At 43.8% G+C, this 19,320-nt stretch overlaps 1 protein-coding gene and 1 long non-coding RNA gene across 4 annotated transcripts in view; one reads left to right on the top strand and one right to left on the bottom strand.

Moving 5' to 3' along the window:
- The window catches only part of LOC146492111 (uncharacterized), a 379,576-nt gene that overhangs the window by 191,211 nt on the left and 169,045 nt on the right, over nt 1–19,320 (top strand). The gene's annotated exons all lie outside the window — the stretch shown is intronic.
- nrp2a (neuropilin 2a) overlaps nt 1,765–19,320 on the bottom strand; it is an 85,965-nt gene continuing 68,409 nt past the window's right edge. For 2 of the 3 annotated variants that reach the window (XM_085150682.1, XM_085150684.1), the window contains 2 exons: nt 15,241–15,291; nt 1,765–14,609 (listed from right to left, as the gene is read on the bottom strand). In XM_085150682.1, coding sequence (XP_085006808.1) covers nt 14,305–14,609; nt 15,241–15,291 — 356 coding nt within the window. In that variant the 3' untranslated portion in view covers nt 1,765–14,304. Of the gene's footprint in view, nt 14,610–15,240; nt 15,292–15,555; nt 18,302–19,320 lie in introns of those variants that run through there. The other variant, XM_085150683.1, reaches the window with a different exon arrangement.

Here is a 19,320-nt window from a genome sequence, read left to right as displayed (position 1 = left end):
CCTCCAACTCGCGCCCAGTGGGATAGTGGAAGAAATTTTTGGAATGGAAAGACTTACCTTTGTCCTTAGACTTGCGCTTGAGAAATTCAAGAAGCTCTGGGAAAAATGGATTGTGTACTCCCTTTGTACTGAACAATTGAATATTACCATGATGTAAGTAGATACTAATGTTGGGAATGTGTATGTCTTCCATGCTGACCTAAAGTTTTGTATTCTCATACTGTAAATTAATAAATAAAAAGTAAAAAAAAAATAAAAAAAAAGATCTTTACTTTTTCTACTTATTTTCTCCATGAACTATTTTGATGTCTATTTTGAAGATCCACTCATATCATGACAGTATGCTTATTCTCAGTAGAGTGTATAGCCACATGTGAACAAATAATAAATTAAAGTCACTCATTAACAACTTACCACATAAGCCGGAGCTGAATTCAAGATGTAAGCAGACGTTTCACAGATATCTTGGTTGTCTTTCCATTTCCTACACTAACAGTATCCTGAGAATTGTCTTATACAGCTGATATAAAGGTGAAATTTGATGACTTAATCTAAGCATCATCAGCTTAAATGCAAATGAATCCACTGTACTTGAGGTAACCTAACACTGACCATGAACGCCACAATCACTGTGCGCCAGTCCAACACAGTGCTTTACTGTGAACTCACCAGAGTACTGCAAACTAAAGTGTTTATCTTCCAGTCCAATCCAATCCATCTTTATTGAGAAAGCACTTTAAAAAACCCAGGACAAGGCCAAAGTGCTGTACAGTAAATGAGTTCAGAACAACAGAATAAAACAGTAAAAAAATAAAACACATAATACATAAATTTAAACAGCCCTATATTTAAAAACAAGATAAAACAGCATAAAATAAACTAAAAAACTCAAACTAAAAACCAACATCTTACAAGGTGTCAAAGGTCAGGGTGAAGAGATGAGTTTTCAGGAGTGATTTAAGAACAGGCAGAGAAGAAGCCTGTCTAATCTCTAAAGGCAGATCGTTTCACAGTTTCAGAGATGCTACAGCAAAAGCACGATCTCCTCTAAGTTTACGCTCAGTCCTGGGAACATTCAGGAACAGCTGATCAGCTGACCTGAGACAGCGGGTGGGTTTATAAGACTGTGGCAGCTCAGAGAGTTAAGATGCAGCTAGGTCATGGAGAGCTTTAAAGGCAAATAAAAGAATTTTAAAATGAATGCCAAAAGAAAGGGGCAGCCAGTGAAGTGAAGCTAAAATAGGGGAGATGTGCTCAAACCTTCGAGTGCCAGTTAAAACACAAGCTGCCGCATTTTGCACCCTCTGTAAATGAGTAATGTATGAAGCACTGATCCCTATATAAAGTGCATTAAAGTAATCCAGCCGAGTGCTAACAAAGGCGTGGATAACTGTCTTAAAGTGCTGCCGTGAAATAAATGGCTTTATTTTATCAGCTGCCTGAGCTGAAAGAAGCTTGATTTTACCACTGCCTTAATCTGACTGTCAAGCTTCAGTTCAGAGTTCACTTTGACCTCCAGGTTTGTCACAGCTGGTTTAACATACTGTGCCAAGGTATCTAAATACACATTGGGGGTCTCAGTAGGGCTACCAAGAGATTTGAGCCCTGGTGGAGGAGACCTTCTCAATAAAAAAGTGTTTAAAAAAACGTTTACAGGCTGCAGACGAGGCTGCAGTCAGTATGTGGTGCACTAAGAACAGAGTTAATGGTTTTACATAAAACATGCAGGTTGTCAGATAAGTGTTGTCTTTTGGCATCTTTTACAGTTTTTTGATATTGATGCCAACAGTCCTTTAGCATCTGGAATGACACTTGTAGCTTGTTTCCATTCACGCTCAGCTCGACAGCACTCGCGTCTGACAGCCTTCAGCCAGGGGTCAGATTTAGTTTTAGGCTGCCTGGTTCTTAACGGAGCCACAGTGTCCAAAGCAATCTGGTAGGTGGAATAAAACCATGAGCTCAGTTCCTCAGTCTGGCTGCACAAAAACGCCGGGATTTTACAGTTCTGGTTAAAAATTGTTAAAAACTGCTCAGCAGTGGACGGGTCAAAAATACGACAGCGGCGAGCAGCAGCGCGGTTTAACTGAGGTACAGGCAAGAGGAACTTGAAGCATCACAAGACTGTGGTCAGAAAACACAGCATCACAAATGTCTATGTTAAAAACAGAAAAAAACAGAAAAACCATAAGAACAAGATCAAGTGTGTGTCCATGTTCATGTATGGGACTGACTGAATAACACAAAGTTAGAATACTTAGTCTGTTTTTTAGGCTATTTCACAATATGAAAATAAATAACTTATTAAAACAGATCATATACACATCCAATAACGAAGTAAAAATGATGGTTTTTGTTTTTTTATTTGCTAATAAAAGTGTCGTTTTTGTCCTCGTGCATTAGTTTTGATTTAGTTATCAAGTAAAATTTAACAGTAATTTTTTTACTTTGATTTTTGGGATGTAGGATGATCATTTTCATTTCTGTCACTGTGACATCTTTTTGTTCCAGCATGATTTCTTTCTCATTGACATTTGATGGGTTTTCAAGGTGTTCCATTAACATTACATCTTATTTATTATAATTTTATATGTGCGTGACTTGGGGCACGAACCAGAAATATGCAAGCCTCGTGGAGGCTTTTTGTCTCTAAATGATCAAAATGAAATCTCGGTATCATCGGGACCTCATCCATCTAGTCGAGGAGCTGACCGCGGTCTAGACTACACTAAGCGGCAGCAGTGTATTCCTAGCATGTACAATGCATCACTATGAGACATAAATGCACACTTAGTGTGATGTATTCTTAACAACTTTGAATAATGGAGTATGAAGTGAGAGGCATTTAATGAACTGGAAGTGCTTCTCTGAGCCCTCACACACCCAAGACAGATTAGGAAGAGAGGGGAAGCACCTTGCTGCATGAGTAGCTCCGCGGTCAGGTTGACTTCCACATGGTTTGCTGGGGACGCTGCCAGGGAGGAGAATGTCAATTTTAAAAGAGCGTCTCGTTCCTCTGGGCTGGAGGGTGGCGGATAAAGCTTTGGTGCATTACCGTGAGGCGAAGGCCATCCATCACAGCTTTGTGTGTGTGTGTGTGTGCACAGTATCTGCATGTGCTGACTGTATGCAGGTAGTGCTGCACTCCTCTAAGCTGTTGTAGTGTGGTTATAGGAGTGGATGAGGGTGGAGAGTGCTGGGCCTGGTGGATAGATGCGAGCCGGGATCCAGAGCATCTGAAGACAAGGACTCTCACTGGTGTTGAGTGGGGGCAGGTTATTTATTCAGCTGGCGGTCGTGGGAATACTTGAAGCATCTTCCCGCTGATGAAGAACTGTTGCTTTCTTGCACCACACATAGCTATAATAACGCAGAAAGAGACCTGCACACATGCTTATACCATACATTTACACACAGAACATATAATTTAATATTCATGAGTAGCTGGGGTTTCTCAACAGATTCAAGACTCAGCAGTAGACAAGACGGTGCAACACTTTGTCTCCCACTTGAAAATACCAAGTTAAAAAAATCTATATATTTTGGACATAAATGGCTGTGAAAGCAGCTCAGAGCTAAATTTATATGCGCATAATTTGCAGAAGCTTTTGTATTTTCGCTTCTGTTGGAGGTGAGCCACTCAATACAGAAGCACACAAGTGCAGAGGCGCTTCTCCTTCTTGGCAAGGTGCTGCGAGAGAGAGAGATACTGTAGTTTGACCTGCTGAACTTGTGCTGCTTAGCATACCATGCTCTCTGGGGCTAACATACAACACCCATGCAAATTCTGTTCCCGCCCCACGCCCCCTCTTGTTTCCATAACAACCGAAGATGCGGGAGAAAGGCCTCGGCCTGGGTGGGAGGACACCTGGGGGACTAAAACCTGTGCGTGTGCGCGTCCACAGCTCCAACGAGCAGGTCTGTACATGCAAAAAAAAACGAAAGAACATAAACTAAACACAACGCGTGCAGGTGGAGTTGTGCACGCCCACCCACTCATCCAGCTACTCTTGTTGTTATCCCTTCCCCAGGTGGGTTAGGATTGGAGGCAGGTGGCGCATGCTCCCCAGTCCCCATCCTCTAAGGGGCTATTACTGTTACAAATAATCCCATGATGACGCCAAGTCCAAACTGTATCAAAAATAAAACGGGGATATTGATTTGATTTCTGCAGCGTTTTGGATTTGCCCGCTATTTGTTGTTCTTTCCTCTGTATATATGAACACTGCAGCGCTGGGTCGTTGTGTGTGGCCTTGGTCATGGGAGGAAGGCCTTTTTTTGTGCAGCTTGCTTATTCTGCTACAATGTGTTTACTTGACTTGATACTCCCAGTGGCCTGATGGTTGTTATGTCTCAAAGGGCTCCAAACTGCACTATGAGGGGGAGTGATAAGCAAATCGAGCCGGCCTCTTTCCTCCCTCTTTTATTTGGTTACATGCAGAACAATTGTTCCATTTGTGTAAATTGTTTTTTTCTGCTTTTTCTCTTCCCTCTCGAAGTCACCGCACGAATATTTGCGAGCTCGAAAGCTTGTGAGGGAGCGTGGCGGTTTGAAGCCGGTGCAAATGTGAGATTTGCTCCGTGATGTAATAATTCAGGTGAAAAACAATGCAGAGAGGAATGCGGCGAGCTAAATCTCTCCCGTGGATCTGCCGCCGTGGCATCATTCGGGGAGAGCCCGTGCGACGCGCGTGCTGGTATGAGGGAGGGTGTTTGTGAGGGGAGATAGGAGAAAGAGAAAGAGAGAGGGGGACAGCTAAGCTTGGTGGAGTAAATGATGTTTAACTGGAGCTCAGCAGAGTTGAATGAGGCTGTAAATCTGCTCTCCTCCCGGGTGCAGTTTTTCTAGAGCGCTATGGTACAGAGCTATCACAGAGAGACGGATGTCACCACATTACAGTCCTACACACACGCATACACACAAACACACGCACACTTTTTTCCTCACCTCCTACAAGGCATAAAATATAACCCATACCATCAACAGCAGCCCACTCAGAGGATTGAGGGCATACACAGAGCACAGAGCTCCATCCCACATTAACCAAACAGTGAGAGCTCTCCCTCTCGAGGCTTCACATCGACACCGGCCTCGCTGGCACATAATCTTTCTCTGCCACATCGCTTTTCCTCACAGCTTACACTGCCTATGATGAAATCGTAAAGAAGTGAGTATAAAAAGGAAAACAACAGTCGCTGAGTGACAGCTGCAATTTCATGCCATAATGGAAATCAGTGTATTGGATAGATAAGATGAAGGATGGGAATAGTTGTTGTAAGGTCAGTGTTTTTGTTGCTTTTTTCTCCCTGTTGAGAGAAATGTATCTATTTTATGTCCAAGTGTATTATTTACAGCATGACTGTGGCCATGGAGTTATCACTGACGGGGGACTGAGTGTGGAAAGGCAAACATCTGACAAATAAAACATAATGAAGAGCATAATTAGGTTTACATAACTTAACAATCATGGCTTATGATAGATTTGTTGTTGTTTTTTTGTGCTTTTTGTGGCTGGTTTGACTGAAGTTAAGATTTTACACAAATATAGAATCTTGAATGAGCCTAAATTTAGGAAAAATAAACTGATCTGCTAGGATTTTCACACACAACCATCTCCAGAGTTTACCATCTGAAAATGAGAAAATAACCAGTGAGCGGCAGTTCTCTGGGAGAAACTGCTGTGTTGATGTCAGAGGGCAGAGTTGACATCAATGGTCAGACTGCTTCAAACTGATTGAAAGGTAACAGTAGCTCAAATAACCACCTGTTACAACCAAGGTATGCAGAAAATGCGCAGTGCATCAAATCTTTAAGCAGATGGGCAACAGCAACAGAAGACCACAGCGGGTGCCGCTCCTGCCAGCTAAGAACAGGAAACTAGTGCTTGAGTTCACACTGGCTCAGGTCTTGATTTCTGTGCAACATTCTGATAGTAGGACCTGAATTTGTGGTAAACAACATGAATGCATGTATCCTGCTTTGTATCAATGGTTCAGACTGCTGCTGGTGATGTAACGGGGTGGATGATACATTCTTGGCACGCATTGGCCCCCTTAGTACCAACTGAGCATTGTTTAAATGTGGCAGCTTACCACATTGTTGCTGACCATGTTCATCCCTTTATGACCACAGCGCACCCACCTTCTGATGGCTGCTTCAACAGAACAACACTCCATTTCAAAAACCTAAAATCACCTCAAACTGGTTTCCTTAACATCACATGTCCACAGTGACCAGTTCTCAAACTAACAGAACTCCTTATGGATGTGGTGGAACGGGAAATTCACATGATGGATATTCAGCCGAGAAATCTGCAGCAACTGTGTGATGCTGTCATGTAAATATGGATCAATCTCTGAGGAAAGTTTTGTCATGGTCCTGGGCCATGTTGGCCCAGCATTCTTAGTTTTCTTGTATTTTTGTATTTTGTTCCTTATGCCGTGGTTTCTAGGTTCTGTTAAAGATGCTCCTTATTTGATTACCCCTTGTGTGCCCCTCTGTGTATCTGTGAGCCCTCGTTTCCCCTCGTGTTTCATTTAATGTTTTCCCCAGCCCGTTATGTCTGTGCTCTCTCTCCTCCTGTCTGAACCTCTGTGTACTTCCTGTTTTACTTTGACAGTCTCTCGTCAGTATGCATTATCTTGTGTTCACTCCTGCCCTGTCTCGTTACGATTATCTGTGTCAGCTGTGTTCCCCGTGTGCTCCCACTTCCCTCGTTAACCCTCTGTGTATTTATGTGCAAGTCTCCCTCAGTTCAGTGTCGCGTCGTCAATGTCTCCTCTCCGAACCCGTGTGTCTTTCTGTGTTCCCTCGGTCTTCTGTTAGTATTCCCAGTTTAGTTCTGTTTCTTTGTAAGGCCTGCAATAAAGCAGTGATTTTGAGTTCAGTTCCTGTCTCTGTGAGTTTTGCGTTTGGGTCCTCATCTGCCTCTACACAGCCAGTTCATGACAAGTTTCCTCCTTGTTGAATCTATGCAACACATAATTTTGGTTCTGATGGAAAAAAAAGCTCCAACCACGACCAGCAAGGCGCGCCTAATAAAGTGGCTGTATGCTTGTTTTTGTTAAACATATGAAACACGCAGTAAGGTATTTGACAAATATTAGACCCGCCCCCAGCAGTCAAGCATGAGCTTCTGCTGGTGTATGGGAGCACCATTTGGACAAACCACATGCAGCACACCGTGATACTATAAACAGTGATAATGACACGTTGTTATGGTTATGATTACATTTACTAATGATTATTTTAAACTACGCAGTAAAATATGAGGGGCTGAGAGGTGATCATATTATCTATATATGGCTATGTTAGTAGGATGTGGCCCCTGGAAGATTTATAGTAAATATGGAAGTTTTAAATATTTCAAATATTTTATCGCAAATACCAAACGGGAGAATTTACAGAAACAAAAGTTTGATGCTTTTACATTTTACCTTTTTATTTACTGCATATCTGCCCACATCACACCATCGTCATCAAAGGAGAAGTGTGGTGGGTGTTCCCGACACAGCTGCTTGGTAAACACACGTTACTTGTGGAGCTAATTTGATTCAGATGAGGAGATTTAAGTGCAGAGCCGGGGAGACTTGGGCGGTTGTTTTTTCGATGGGTAAAATCGTCAATTATTTTGGAACAGATTGGTCTCAAAGTGCAATTGAACTTGATTATTGGCTCAATGAAAAAGCCCTGATTTGAAAGGAAAGTTATGAGAAGGCTATTTCAATTACTCTAGAAAGCCTAAACTGGGATACCAGCACCCCGCACCAAACACACTCAACAGGCTCAGACACTCTGAGCTCTCCGTTTTCTTTATTTCTTTATTTCTTTATTTTCTTTCTTCTTTTTCCCCTTTTAATGACAGCGAGCGCGTGATGAGCACAGCTGTTTATTTGCCTTTTTCCCCTGAAATCCGTTCCAGCTGCATTCTTTAAAGCGTCATGCCTTTGTCACTGTTAATTGATTACCACTTCTCATGAAATACAACTTTGTTTTTTTCAGTTCTATTATTGACACGCTTGTTCAAATAATTACAGTCTTAACTGCTCAGCTTTGTTGAAATCATTTGACAGATACAGAGTGAAGAAACAGTCTACGGTGCCAGCATCGAACAGATTATTACAGATGCTTTTAAGATTATCCAAAGGAAGAAAAAAAACCCACTCAAATCCTGACAGCCTGTCAGGGATGATTGCTCTGCTAACTGCTTTCTTTTACTTAGTTTGTGACTGACAGATACATTTTAGCTGTTTTTTCCCCCTCTCGGGTTCAAGAGTTCACAGCGGTTAAGGTTTCACAGAACTTAATTGAATTGTTTTAAGAGCTAAGTTAAAACTTAAACCATCATCATCATCCTGCAGTTTTCGAGTATCAATGTTGATCACTCTTCTATTCAAAAGTCATTTTGGTTGGACCAACCAACTAAAATAAGTTATTGGTTGCTATAATTGATAGAAAATTTGCCAAACCTCTGGGGTCTGAATTGATAGTAAGGCCGACCCCAATACAAAAATAGAACTTTTATCTAATTCAACATAATATCAATCATATCAAAGATCTCCTTGGGCAAAGTGAACTTACTCATTTAAATCTATTTGAGCCAGACAATAGGTCTACAGACTCAAAGTTCCACTGATTTCATTTAATAAATTGGGCCAAGCATCTTCCATACACTGTATATAAGAGATGGAGGTATTTCTGAACTCTTCGTTTTGTAGCCTCCACTTTTACAGCTGGTGCCAACTTGTTATTTTGGACACAGAAGTGACCACATTTAAATTCAGTCCAATTTAATTAAAATTTATTTATATAGCACCAAATCACAGGAACAGTCACCTCAAAGGCCACAATCACACGATCTCCTGTGAGCACCCACTTGGGGACAGTGGGAAGGAAAAACTCCCTTTTAACAGGAAGAAACCTCCAGCAGAACCAGGGGCAGGGAGGGGCAGCTATCTGCTGCGACCATCTGGTTATTATAAGAAGGATGCAGTGCTAAGTTATCAAGTAGCTAGCTAACACCAACTTTGAGGCTTCTTAATACAAAATCCACACAATCAAAGTGTGGGGTCCATCTTTTATTTACAGTTCATAGGTGAAACCTAGGTTACGGTTTTTGGTCTAAGTGACCAAAGTAGCCTACCTCACTCAAGGAGCTAATAATGTAAAACTGTAAGGGTTAATACCCTCTCTACAGCTGTTATGAAGAGGAACATCAGGAATAGAGATCAAAGTATTTTATGTACCAGTCAGTAAACGTGTATTTTATGTGTAAAGCTGGTTATGGTAACATTAGAGTCCATAGGGCATCAACTTGCCTTTGGAGTCACCCTCATGTGGCCATTTGCGAGTCTTATTTTTCAGCCCTGGAACTTTCTGCTTGTTTTAAGGATTTGATCAAAGAAACCAGTGGTTAAAACAGCAAATAACATTTCTCCTCAAGGAATAATCCCACTGGCATCTGATGTCAAGCACTTGAAGTGTAACACCTTCAATCAAGCTCAACCAACAACACTCCAGACAGATGGTTAGGGCTGACTGCGAGCGGCCTCCCACCATGCCCGATAACAAGTTTCCCGGGCTATATAGGGCAACTGTGACTGTAAACACACCAGCCTCAAGTGGAGAGAACAGGTGGCCTGCCACACAGGACCGCTGGTCATGTTGCGAGTCCACAACAAAAGTTCAGTTATGTGGAAATGCCTGAGTGTCTTAATAGCGCGATACAATGCGAGTGGCTCAGATCTGATGATGGGGGCTATAGCAGAGCTGTGATCCTTCTGGGAAATCAAATCTGAACCAAAATGTTGCTGCTGAGCAAAGGCGGCTCGAGGCATTAGCTTTAGTCTAGTGGGAGGAACATACAAGCGAAAACAAAACCTAAAACCAGACCATCAGTGATGCGTTCCCTTGTCAAGAGGCCTCAAAATTGCCTCAATTGACACTCGATATCTTTTTTTTTATCAAGTTAATTTCCTCCTTTCTGCCTCACAATGATAGGACTGCTGGCCTAGTTTGGACCTCTGAAAGGAGCCTTTTCCACCCCAATCATTTCCTCCACGTATTTGTTTTCGGAAGCAGCATCCTCTGGAGGCGGGCAGATGATAATGTCACAGAGGAAGGAAAATGATGGTTTGCCTGCTGTTTGTACGAGACTTTGGTATTTGTTGTCACTGGGTCTGGCATCACTGGCAGGCACACTGCCACCGAACCCCCCCACAGCCTTCATCCACCCTCCCCGCAATGACCCATATAGGTGCTTTGAATTGCTTGGCAGGCTCGAGAAGATTTATCTGGGCCCCCCTCCCAGAAAGACCGCTGGGATTTAAGCATGTGGTGGTGGTTCGAGTGCAGCTAAACATGTAAGCAGGTTGTCAAATTTGACTCGTGTACGTTTGTGCGTTTGTGTCTGTGCATCGCTGCTGCAGTTTGTGACAGCTCTTTGGATGCAGTTGAAGGAGATATGCTGTCTAGTCTCCAGGTGTTCTTCTTCAGACACTCACTGAAGGAGTTGTGTGTTTTTTTGATGTGTGAATTACTTGTGGTGAGGTACATTCTGTTCTCTTAATATCCTGGATGAGTAAATCGAAAGCTGTTTAATAGGATTAACCGCATTTAAGACCCCAAAAAGCTCATTTAAACAGGCCTCGTAAAGTTGGGCCATCATGAGAATCTTTTATCAGGCAACGTAAAGAGAACAATAATTAAGTTAGAAGACCAAAGAAAGTTTCCTTCCCAACTGTGATGACTAATACTCTGCCTTCTCTTTTCCACCCTTCTTGCATAATCCCCCAGATTAATTAGCTGTGTGTTCGAGTCACTTCCTGTAGCGCGACCCTCAAATAGGCTCCCTTCTCTCAATCTGGCCTATCCACTTATAGGGCGCCAGAGCGTTTTCCCTTTGAAGACCGCTCGGGCTTCAGAGGCAACAAAACTCTCTGATCTGGCGGCTAAAGGAAAAGGCTCCTGCAGCGTGCCGTTACAGGCTGATAAAAATTTAGAAAGAAAAAAGAACAACATTTGGGTAACACACACACACTCAGAGGGGGGAAAAAAATTAAGAATAATTTGGTAGTGAAAACAAGAGGCAGCACGGAACAATGACAATCTGGCTCCTTTGGTAATTTCCTGTCGGCATTCATTCGTGTGATGTGGTCGTGACTGTTCTGCCGGGATCAATCAAACCTGCGAGCAGATGGCATCGCACTCCTCCAGCGGACTGGGGATTGTCTGTGAGGTTGTTTTTTTTTGTAGTTTTTTTTCTTTCAGAGATGGTAATTGGCCCGCTATGTCACGGACCGGAGCACCCTAACAGCCGCTGCCATTGCCACCATGCAGCAACAACACCTTTCGTTATGCTTAGCACAGCCCATAATGTCCTACCCATGCTGCAGGCTGCATTTCTTTTAAAACTCCAGCTTGTATTAAGCACGGCTGTAATTAATAAGGTGCGACTGCAATGAGCTTGGACGAGGGAAAAACACATTTCAGGAGCAGCATTTTCATTTATCCAAGTTTGCCATGCCCCCTGTATAAAATTTGGACCACTTTGGCTCCCTTACGACACGCACCCACGAGGCCTAGATAAGTCAAACATATCTCCCACTGGATCGGAAACTCTGGGCTGCGTTTGCTAACAGGGCTTGCATTTAGGTGAAGAAAGCTTATGTAGATAAATGGAACCGTGTGTGGGAGCCTCAGCAAGCTGTATAAAAGAGAAACAAAGTAATTGCATGTGTACTGTATGAGTTTGTGTGTGTGTGTGTGTGTGTGCGCGCGTGTGTGGCTGAGACGCCGGGCACTTCAAAGCTTTGATGTTGGAGCTCCTAAATGAGGGCCACCAGAGGTCCAGACTAATGGGACATCATGGGGAGATTAGAGGCCAAGTGTAGCAGGCTGACAACACAGTATTATGTGTGTGTGTTTGTGTGGCAGAAATAGAGAGCAAGAACACGAGTTTGTGTGTGTTGCTCCTTGCGTGTACTACTTTTGCAATTAAAAGTGAAAGTTTTGGCTCCAAGTCTGAGTGGGAGTTTGCAGGAAGTAATTGGACAGGAAGCATCAAGTTGTGGCCACGAGCATTCCGATGCTCATGCCAAGATTTCGACAAAAAAATGTAAAAACGCATCAGAGTTAAAGAAATCATCATCAGTTTATTCGTTATGGTATAAATCCTTTATTAAATAATCATAACAATAATTATAATAACAATCATAAAAAGAGCATTTCTGTACAAAGACCCCTTTAAAACAACAACAACAGCAGTCCTAGCAGTGCGAAGGGTTAGGGGTGTATGTGTTTGTGTTTGTGTGTTTGTTGGGGGGGGGGGGGGGGGGGGGGGGCGGGTCCTGTCTTCCTGTGTTTGTTTCATTTGGTCCTCCCGGGCTGAAGGGGGCGCTGTGACTGTCGCTGGCAGTCTCAATTTACTGTATCCGATACTGGCTCCAAAGGCAAGCTGGATCCCCGAGGCTCCAAGGCACTTTGAAAAGAGTCAGTGGGGGTCCAGAGATGTGGGCCTCAGAGGAGAGAGAGAAAGAGACAGCGAGTAAGGGTGGATGGGATGTGATGCTGAGTGCGAAAGTGTGAGAAGCCATCGTTCCCTTTAATTTCTAGATTCTGCCATACTCTCGGTGCGTGCGCGCATGTCCAAAGTTTCTCGAGTTTTTCAGAGAGGAAAGACGCGTATTTGTGTTCTGTATATACATCCGTATATACAAGGGAAGTGCGTGGATGTTTGTGTCCGTGGACGGGGAATTTTAAAGGCCTTCACTCCCTTCTTCTCATGGCTTACAAGTCCAATCCAAGCATGTGCGACAAGACCTTTTTAAACTGTTTAAAAAAAAATGCTGCAACAGTAAAAATTAACACACGCACAAAAAAATTAATCACAAAATAGGCCACAACTAGCCAGTAAGTTGAGGTGGGACGGGGGTTCTGGTGTTGGTGTGTGTCGTGGGGGAGGTGGGTGGCGGGAAAAAAGAGGGGATAGGTCCTTTAAATCATGGCTTTTGAGGTCCACGTGTAAAAGAGAGCGAGAGAGATCCTCCTCTCTGGTCTCGATGTCTCCTCAACGTTCCTTTTTTCAACATTTCCACCAACAGTTTGCTTTTAAGGCGTTGTTGTGTGTCCGGGCACACAGTCAGTCAGTCGATTGAGAAGAGCTGTGTCTGACTGCATTAGTTTTTGATCCCATTTGCTTTTTTATTTTGTTTTGTACTCATGAAAGAGAGAACATCGCCCCTACAAGGGAGAGGCAGGGGATTTTTTTTTAGTGCGCTGTCAGTCATAGTCTCTTATAGCCTCTCTTTCCTTCCTTCCTTCTCTTTTCTCTTCTCTTACCAGCAATCCATAGGTTGCACCAACCAAAGCTCCTTGACCTTTTACCATTAACCGCAATGTAAACGTGACCTTCTCTTTGACAGGAACCGACAACAACAGTCTCCGACAACTAAATCTAACAAGAACGTCTCTGCCAGTAAAATAATGTGTTAAAAAGCCCCCCTCCCCAAACACACACACACACACACGCACGCACACACACACACACACACACACACACACGCACACTTCCTTTGCTTCATTAAAAAAAACAACAAAAAAACATATCTGCCGTCACAGACTGGGCAACAGGCCAGAACTAAAACATTAAAACAGAAAGTGATTGAGCAGTGAGACAAACTCGAGGGGCGTCGGTGACTAAATAGACCACAGACTGTCAGGAACTAAGAGGATAACTGAGGCTGATAGGTAGCAGAGAACAAAGGAGCCAACGGTCCACACCAAGGAGCTAACTTCTAGGCCACTGTGTTCACACGTGATCCAAAAAACAAAAGAAAAAAAGACGCTTTCTAAGCACATTCCTAACCTACCACCTTTCCAACACGATGTGTCTGCCTCGCTGTTTGTGTAGTTTACAGTATCCACTTTCAAAACTAGACCTCATACAAATCTATGATGCATCTATAAACATTTCTCTGTTGGTGGACCAAGAATCTGTACTTGATATGTGTAGATATTTACTTTTTAGGCCCAGAACGGAACAGTCCATCAGTTTTTTACTCAGTGGTTCATTTTGCCATAAAACTACCAATACTGGACTGTGCAATGCTTTCCGAAACAGGAAAACGAGTTCTCGTTTGAGCTCGAAAGTGGCTTTCTCGTTGCCTGTGCGTCCTGGGATCTGCGCTGCTGAGGAATAAAGTGAACTGAAGCAAAATGAAGAAGATAGCGGGAGGTTTTCACAGCGTGACTGTCATCCCTCTCTTTCTTTCCGTCTTCCTTTTCCTTTTCGAATCGCCTTTTCTTTCTCACGCCTCGGTGCAGCAGCGCTGTTGGTTGAGTTTGACCTTGTGCTTGAGGCCGTCGTAGAGTTCGAAGTTGTAGTTCTCCAGGGTGGTGGAGGAGCGGGACGACAGGCCGCTGTAGGAGCAGGTGCAGTACAGCAGGAGGCCGGCGCACACCGCTCCGAGCAGGACGCCCAGAGAGCTCATGACGATGATTGTGACCAGTATGGGGTCAAGGGTGTACAGCCACGAGTTGTCCTTTTCTGAGACACGCGTGACTGGAGGCTCGGATGACGGTGATGGCGTGTTCCTCTCTGGGAACTGTAAACCTGTGACAAAAACGGGAGGTTAGTATGATGACAGGCAAGGAGTGGTTGTATAAACCTGTTATCGTTATTGAATTATTGTAGGGGAGGTGGGTTGCAAAGTGGCTTGGAAAAATCAACTTAAATACGAGATTTTACAATTACAGGTAAACTGCTGTTAATGAGATCAGGTGATCTGTCAGGAGTGCAGGTAAACTTGACTTCCTGACCCTACCTGACCTTTTTTCTGATGTTTTTGACTTACTAAAGAGAAAAGATTGTATGAAACATCTCTAAAGTCATGAATTGTTGTGAGTAGAAGACTCGTTTACAAACAGAAACTAAAGTCCGAACAGAGGTAATTCAATTCAATTTTCATTTATGTAGTGCCATTTAATATCACAACAACAGTTGCCTCAAGGTACGTTATATTGTAAGGTGTGGACCCTACAAAAATTCAGAGAAAACCTCTAGAATTGGACGACTCCCTATGAGCAAGCACTTGGCAACAGTGGGAAGGAAAAACTCCCTTTTAACAGGAAGAAACCTCCAGCAGAACCAGGTATAGCCATCTGCCACAAAGGAGATAACTTACACAAATGTTCTTTATAATTTCTAAAAGTTAGAAGGTACTGGTGTGAGCTCCATGTCTTACCTCCACCTAGCGGGCCACCGTAAATTCGTCCATCGCCACCGGGTCCCTTAACTATCAGACAGAAGCACAGGACACACCGACTTTAAACACCAATCCGATTTACGCATAATTCTAGCTGTAATTACAACAAATAAACGAAAACATGCCTCGGCATTTGCCTCTACAAGGTTTCCTTTAAATGCTCGCCGAGTGTCTAACTTGAGTTCAGTGTCTTTTTACACAATCACCAGAAATAACAGCAACCCTTTGCATACCGTTAACTGCATTATATTTGCTGCTAATTTGGATATTACACACTCATACTCATACACACACTTATAAATAGAAAAATATGACTTTATTAATAATAAAGATCATTAAGATACATTCCTGTCAAACACACAGTCATCACATGGTATATCGATGGTGTAAGACTGCTCATTCAGTGTGAATAACAATGCAAACATGTCATCAAATCATTAACAATTCCCGTCATTATCGCTGCTGAAATCATCATTACTGTTCGACCGGCGCATTAGATCATCAAAGAAGAGAAAAATAATGGAGACAAAATGTCAGCAGTTGCTCGTGACAGTGCTTTGTGTGAAAGTAACAAATCTGCCAGGTGGTGTGAACTGAAAATTGACGTGGATGTGAGTGTCTGAATTGTGGCGAGCCCTCCCTCCCAGCACTTTATTCGAGCCCAATAGCCTGAGAGTACTTCTACTTTAGATGGGTTTTCTTTTAACTTTGTGCACATTTGTGTCCGCACATGTGAGTGTGTGTTTGGGCTCGCTTGCTCTTGGCGAGCAGTCAGGAGTGGGAGTAGCTGCTTGGCAAGGCACACGTCTAGATCTGCTGGTCTCTGATGGCCACCGGCATTATTAATACTGTTTCCAGGGCAACTGGTAGTTGGCAGGGGATTGGGCGATCGAGGTGCGGTTGATGGGAGGGAAAAGTGCTTACCGCAGACCTAATAAATGCTATCTGTCCATTAACTAATTACGACTATTAGAGGCTTGGAAGCATAATGGTGTTGAGATGGCTCGAGTAGGGTGTCCGGTCCCTCCTCCCCCCAAGTTGATTTAAAAGCACATGGGCAAAGTGTGCCAGAAAAAAGTGCAGCTTCTAAATTGTGACAACAAATTGAGGTGCATTTCTGCTGAGCTGCGGGCTTGTAGGTGATGGATTTTTGCAGCAGTGACAAACCAGGGAAAGCACGCCCCGTTAAGCTACAGAGTGAAGACCTCAATTTCATTCAATCCAGGGTGTTAAATTGAGCTCGTGTCAGATCTCATCACCTCTGTACCAACTGATGAGAGAGAAATTGCCGCCAGTGTGTCTATCTCGGTGACAATTACACGATAAAAATGGGCTTTTAGAGCCCATATGTGTTAAATATTAGCGAGAAGTGCATTAGCTGTGTCTTATTTTATGTCACCGGCCAATAATGGCACTAAAAAGGGAAAAAAGAAGAAGAAAAAAAAACCCCAACCCTGAATGGCTGAAACTCTCTGCCCTGGTTTTTGTAATATCTCGGATTCCTCTCAAGGATGAACACATATGGCAAAAACACTTCGCTTATGGCTTCCAGCTGGTCCGGCGGCATTGTGGGATTTGTAGGAGCGTAAATCAAGGACCGAAGCGGCGATGGCAGACAGATGTGTCTATTTACAACCCTAAGAACAACAAGCACATATTCACACTGGAAAACACGACAAGGCTCGGCTCAGGCACGGCTTTCATCTGGGCGGCTCAAAGACACGGAGAACAACTGGAGTGGGTGGTATGAAGCATGAATGGGAGTGGAACAACGTGCTTTATTACACAAGAGAATCAAGATGAAACACTGAAACACTGAAGACGGCCGCATCCATCACTGACTGATGCCTTTATCGAGAGAAAGATGAGACGTTCAATCAAACGGAGCTGGTTATCTCCGTTTGCGATGCAGGACTTTTTAAGTATGATGGATTTGCATTCCTTTGTTTTGTATTTTTGTGAGTTTTTTTTTTTTGTAAATGTGCACATGCTTTGTTGAAAAGGACAATGGACCCCCCCTCCCCCTTCCACACATCCCATTTCTGTTCTTTTACAAACACCCTCGCTATTGGCACAACTCATATTGCAACTATCCTGTGGTTGTGTTATTACAGCGATACAAAGAGCTTCATTTTCTGGGCCTTGCCAGATCATTTCCACAGCTAGCACAGTTTTCTCCCCCCTCTCTCCCTCTCTCAGCACTGCAGGGTTCCTCATGTCTCTGGGGTCTTGTTTTATCCTTGTGGTTTGGCAGCTCTGGCTGGCTCCTTGCAGCGGAACCAGCTCAAAATCCCCTACCCGTCCTCTTCCCCCTCGCATGCCTGTGTGTGTGTCCACGTTGGGGTCATTCCAGAAGGACCGTTGGGGTTATGAGGAGCCAGGAGGTACTCAGTGGTCCGAATCAAGCTGTTCAGACAAATAACTTACTCAGTCTTCAGTTCTCTCATCAGGAGCAGCATAGTGTGAAATGTCAACAGCAAAACTCCTTAATGGAACAGAGAAGGAAAAACAGCAACCGAAGCTACATCCATTAGAGAGCGTGCATGTGAGAGAGAGAGAGAGGCCACAGTGTTTCTTTTGCCAAAAAAAAAAAAAATCACTCAGCAATTTAGGACAATGTCTTTGTCGTCATCATCGCCGCTGGGGGCTGTAAACTAAAGCAAGTGAGGGTTCGTCGATCTTGCTGCGCCACGACTCTCACTGCCATCGCCGGTCGGCGTCGTCCTCTGACGAATACAGTGCAGCTTATAAGCGCTTCGCTTTTAGCAGAGGGTACGGTGTCGGTCCCGGCTGTCCAACCTCACCGTCAGGACCGGCTCCACCCCGGGGGTGGCCATACTGGAGGACCAGTTAGAGTACTGGAAGCACTGCGAAGAGCTGTGATAGGCCACAGACAGTTGGCTCTTCTTGGTGGCCAGGTGTTGTCGACAGCAACAGAGGGCTCTGACCAAGATGGCCGCTGCCAGGAGAAGGAGGGCACCCCCGGCAGCCATAATGTAATACCAGTGGATGGGCAAGGGAGGCACAGGAACGCCTCCCCCTGGTGGAGAGATACAGAATAATTGGCCAGCGGGAAAAGAGAGGAGTGGCACTTGTTTTTCACTTTTTAACACTGAATTCGTCTGATTCTATCCCTGTTCGAGCAGCAGGCGTGCACCTCGTGTGAGCATGCACAAGCATGCCAGTTGCAAAAGGAAAGAAAGAAAGACATCTCCAAGGCCAGAAAAGAAAGAAAGAAATGCATCCATCTCTGTCACGTAGCTTGGGTTGCAATTGGAGGACAAGTTTTCACACCAAGATCGTCAAGAGATTTGGTTTGAAATCGCTCCAATAGTTGGATCCAATCAAGTGCAATGCAAGCGATTTATTTCTTTTATTTCTTTCTTTATTTTTTTTAAACAAAGCTCCAGTGAGATTTCTTGGTGTGAAACGAAAGCCAAAATAATTAGTCATAAAAGCACTCACACACATTGACTTAAGGAGCTTCCTCTTCCTGTTTCACACTGGCACAGGAAGTCACAAACAGCTCCTTGATATCATCTCAGAACCATGCAAGGATCAGCGGGAACATCACACGGGTATCCAGCGTTCCAGAGCTCGCACTCTCTCTCTCACTCTCTGAGCTCATATTGGACCGGAATTTGTTATTTAGCTGGCTCGAGTTGTCAGATTTTGTTTTGAGTACATAATTTATCCTGTTCTCTGTTCTTGGTTTTTCATTTTCCTTTTTTGTGTGCTTTTTGTCTGTCATGCATCAGCATCCTGGCCAGTCCTCTCCTTCTCAAGCCAAAGAGCTGTCTCCTCGGAGACCATCTCCACAGATCCTCTACTCTTCTGCTGCTCCTGGATTGAGTTCCCCCTCCCCCTCCCAATTCTCAAATTTTTGGTAAGAACTAGCTAACCGGCTTCCAAGAGGCCTCTACTCCTCTATCCAAGTCTACTAAAACAAACCCTTGTAGACAGAGTGGAAAAACTTAAAAAAAAAGAAGAAGAAGCCCACATGCTCTTTCCAAAGCTGATGTGGAGAAGCTGTATGTAGGATGTCACACTGAACTAAGG

This window comes from Neolamprologus multifasciatus, chromosome 23 (genome assembly GCF_963576455.1).
Source record: "Neolamprologus multifasciatus chromosome 23, fNeoMul1.2, whole genome shotgun sequence".
Classification (NCBI taxonomy): Eukaryota; Metazoa; Chordata; class Actinopteri; order Cichliformes; family Cichlidae; genus Neolamprologus; species Neolamprologus multifasciatus.
The sequence above is the reverse complement of the archived record's forward strand: the minus strand, read 5'-3'. Positions and strand labels throughout refer to the sequence as shown.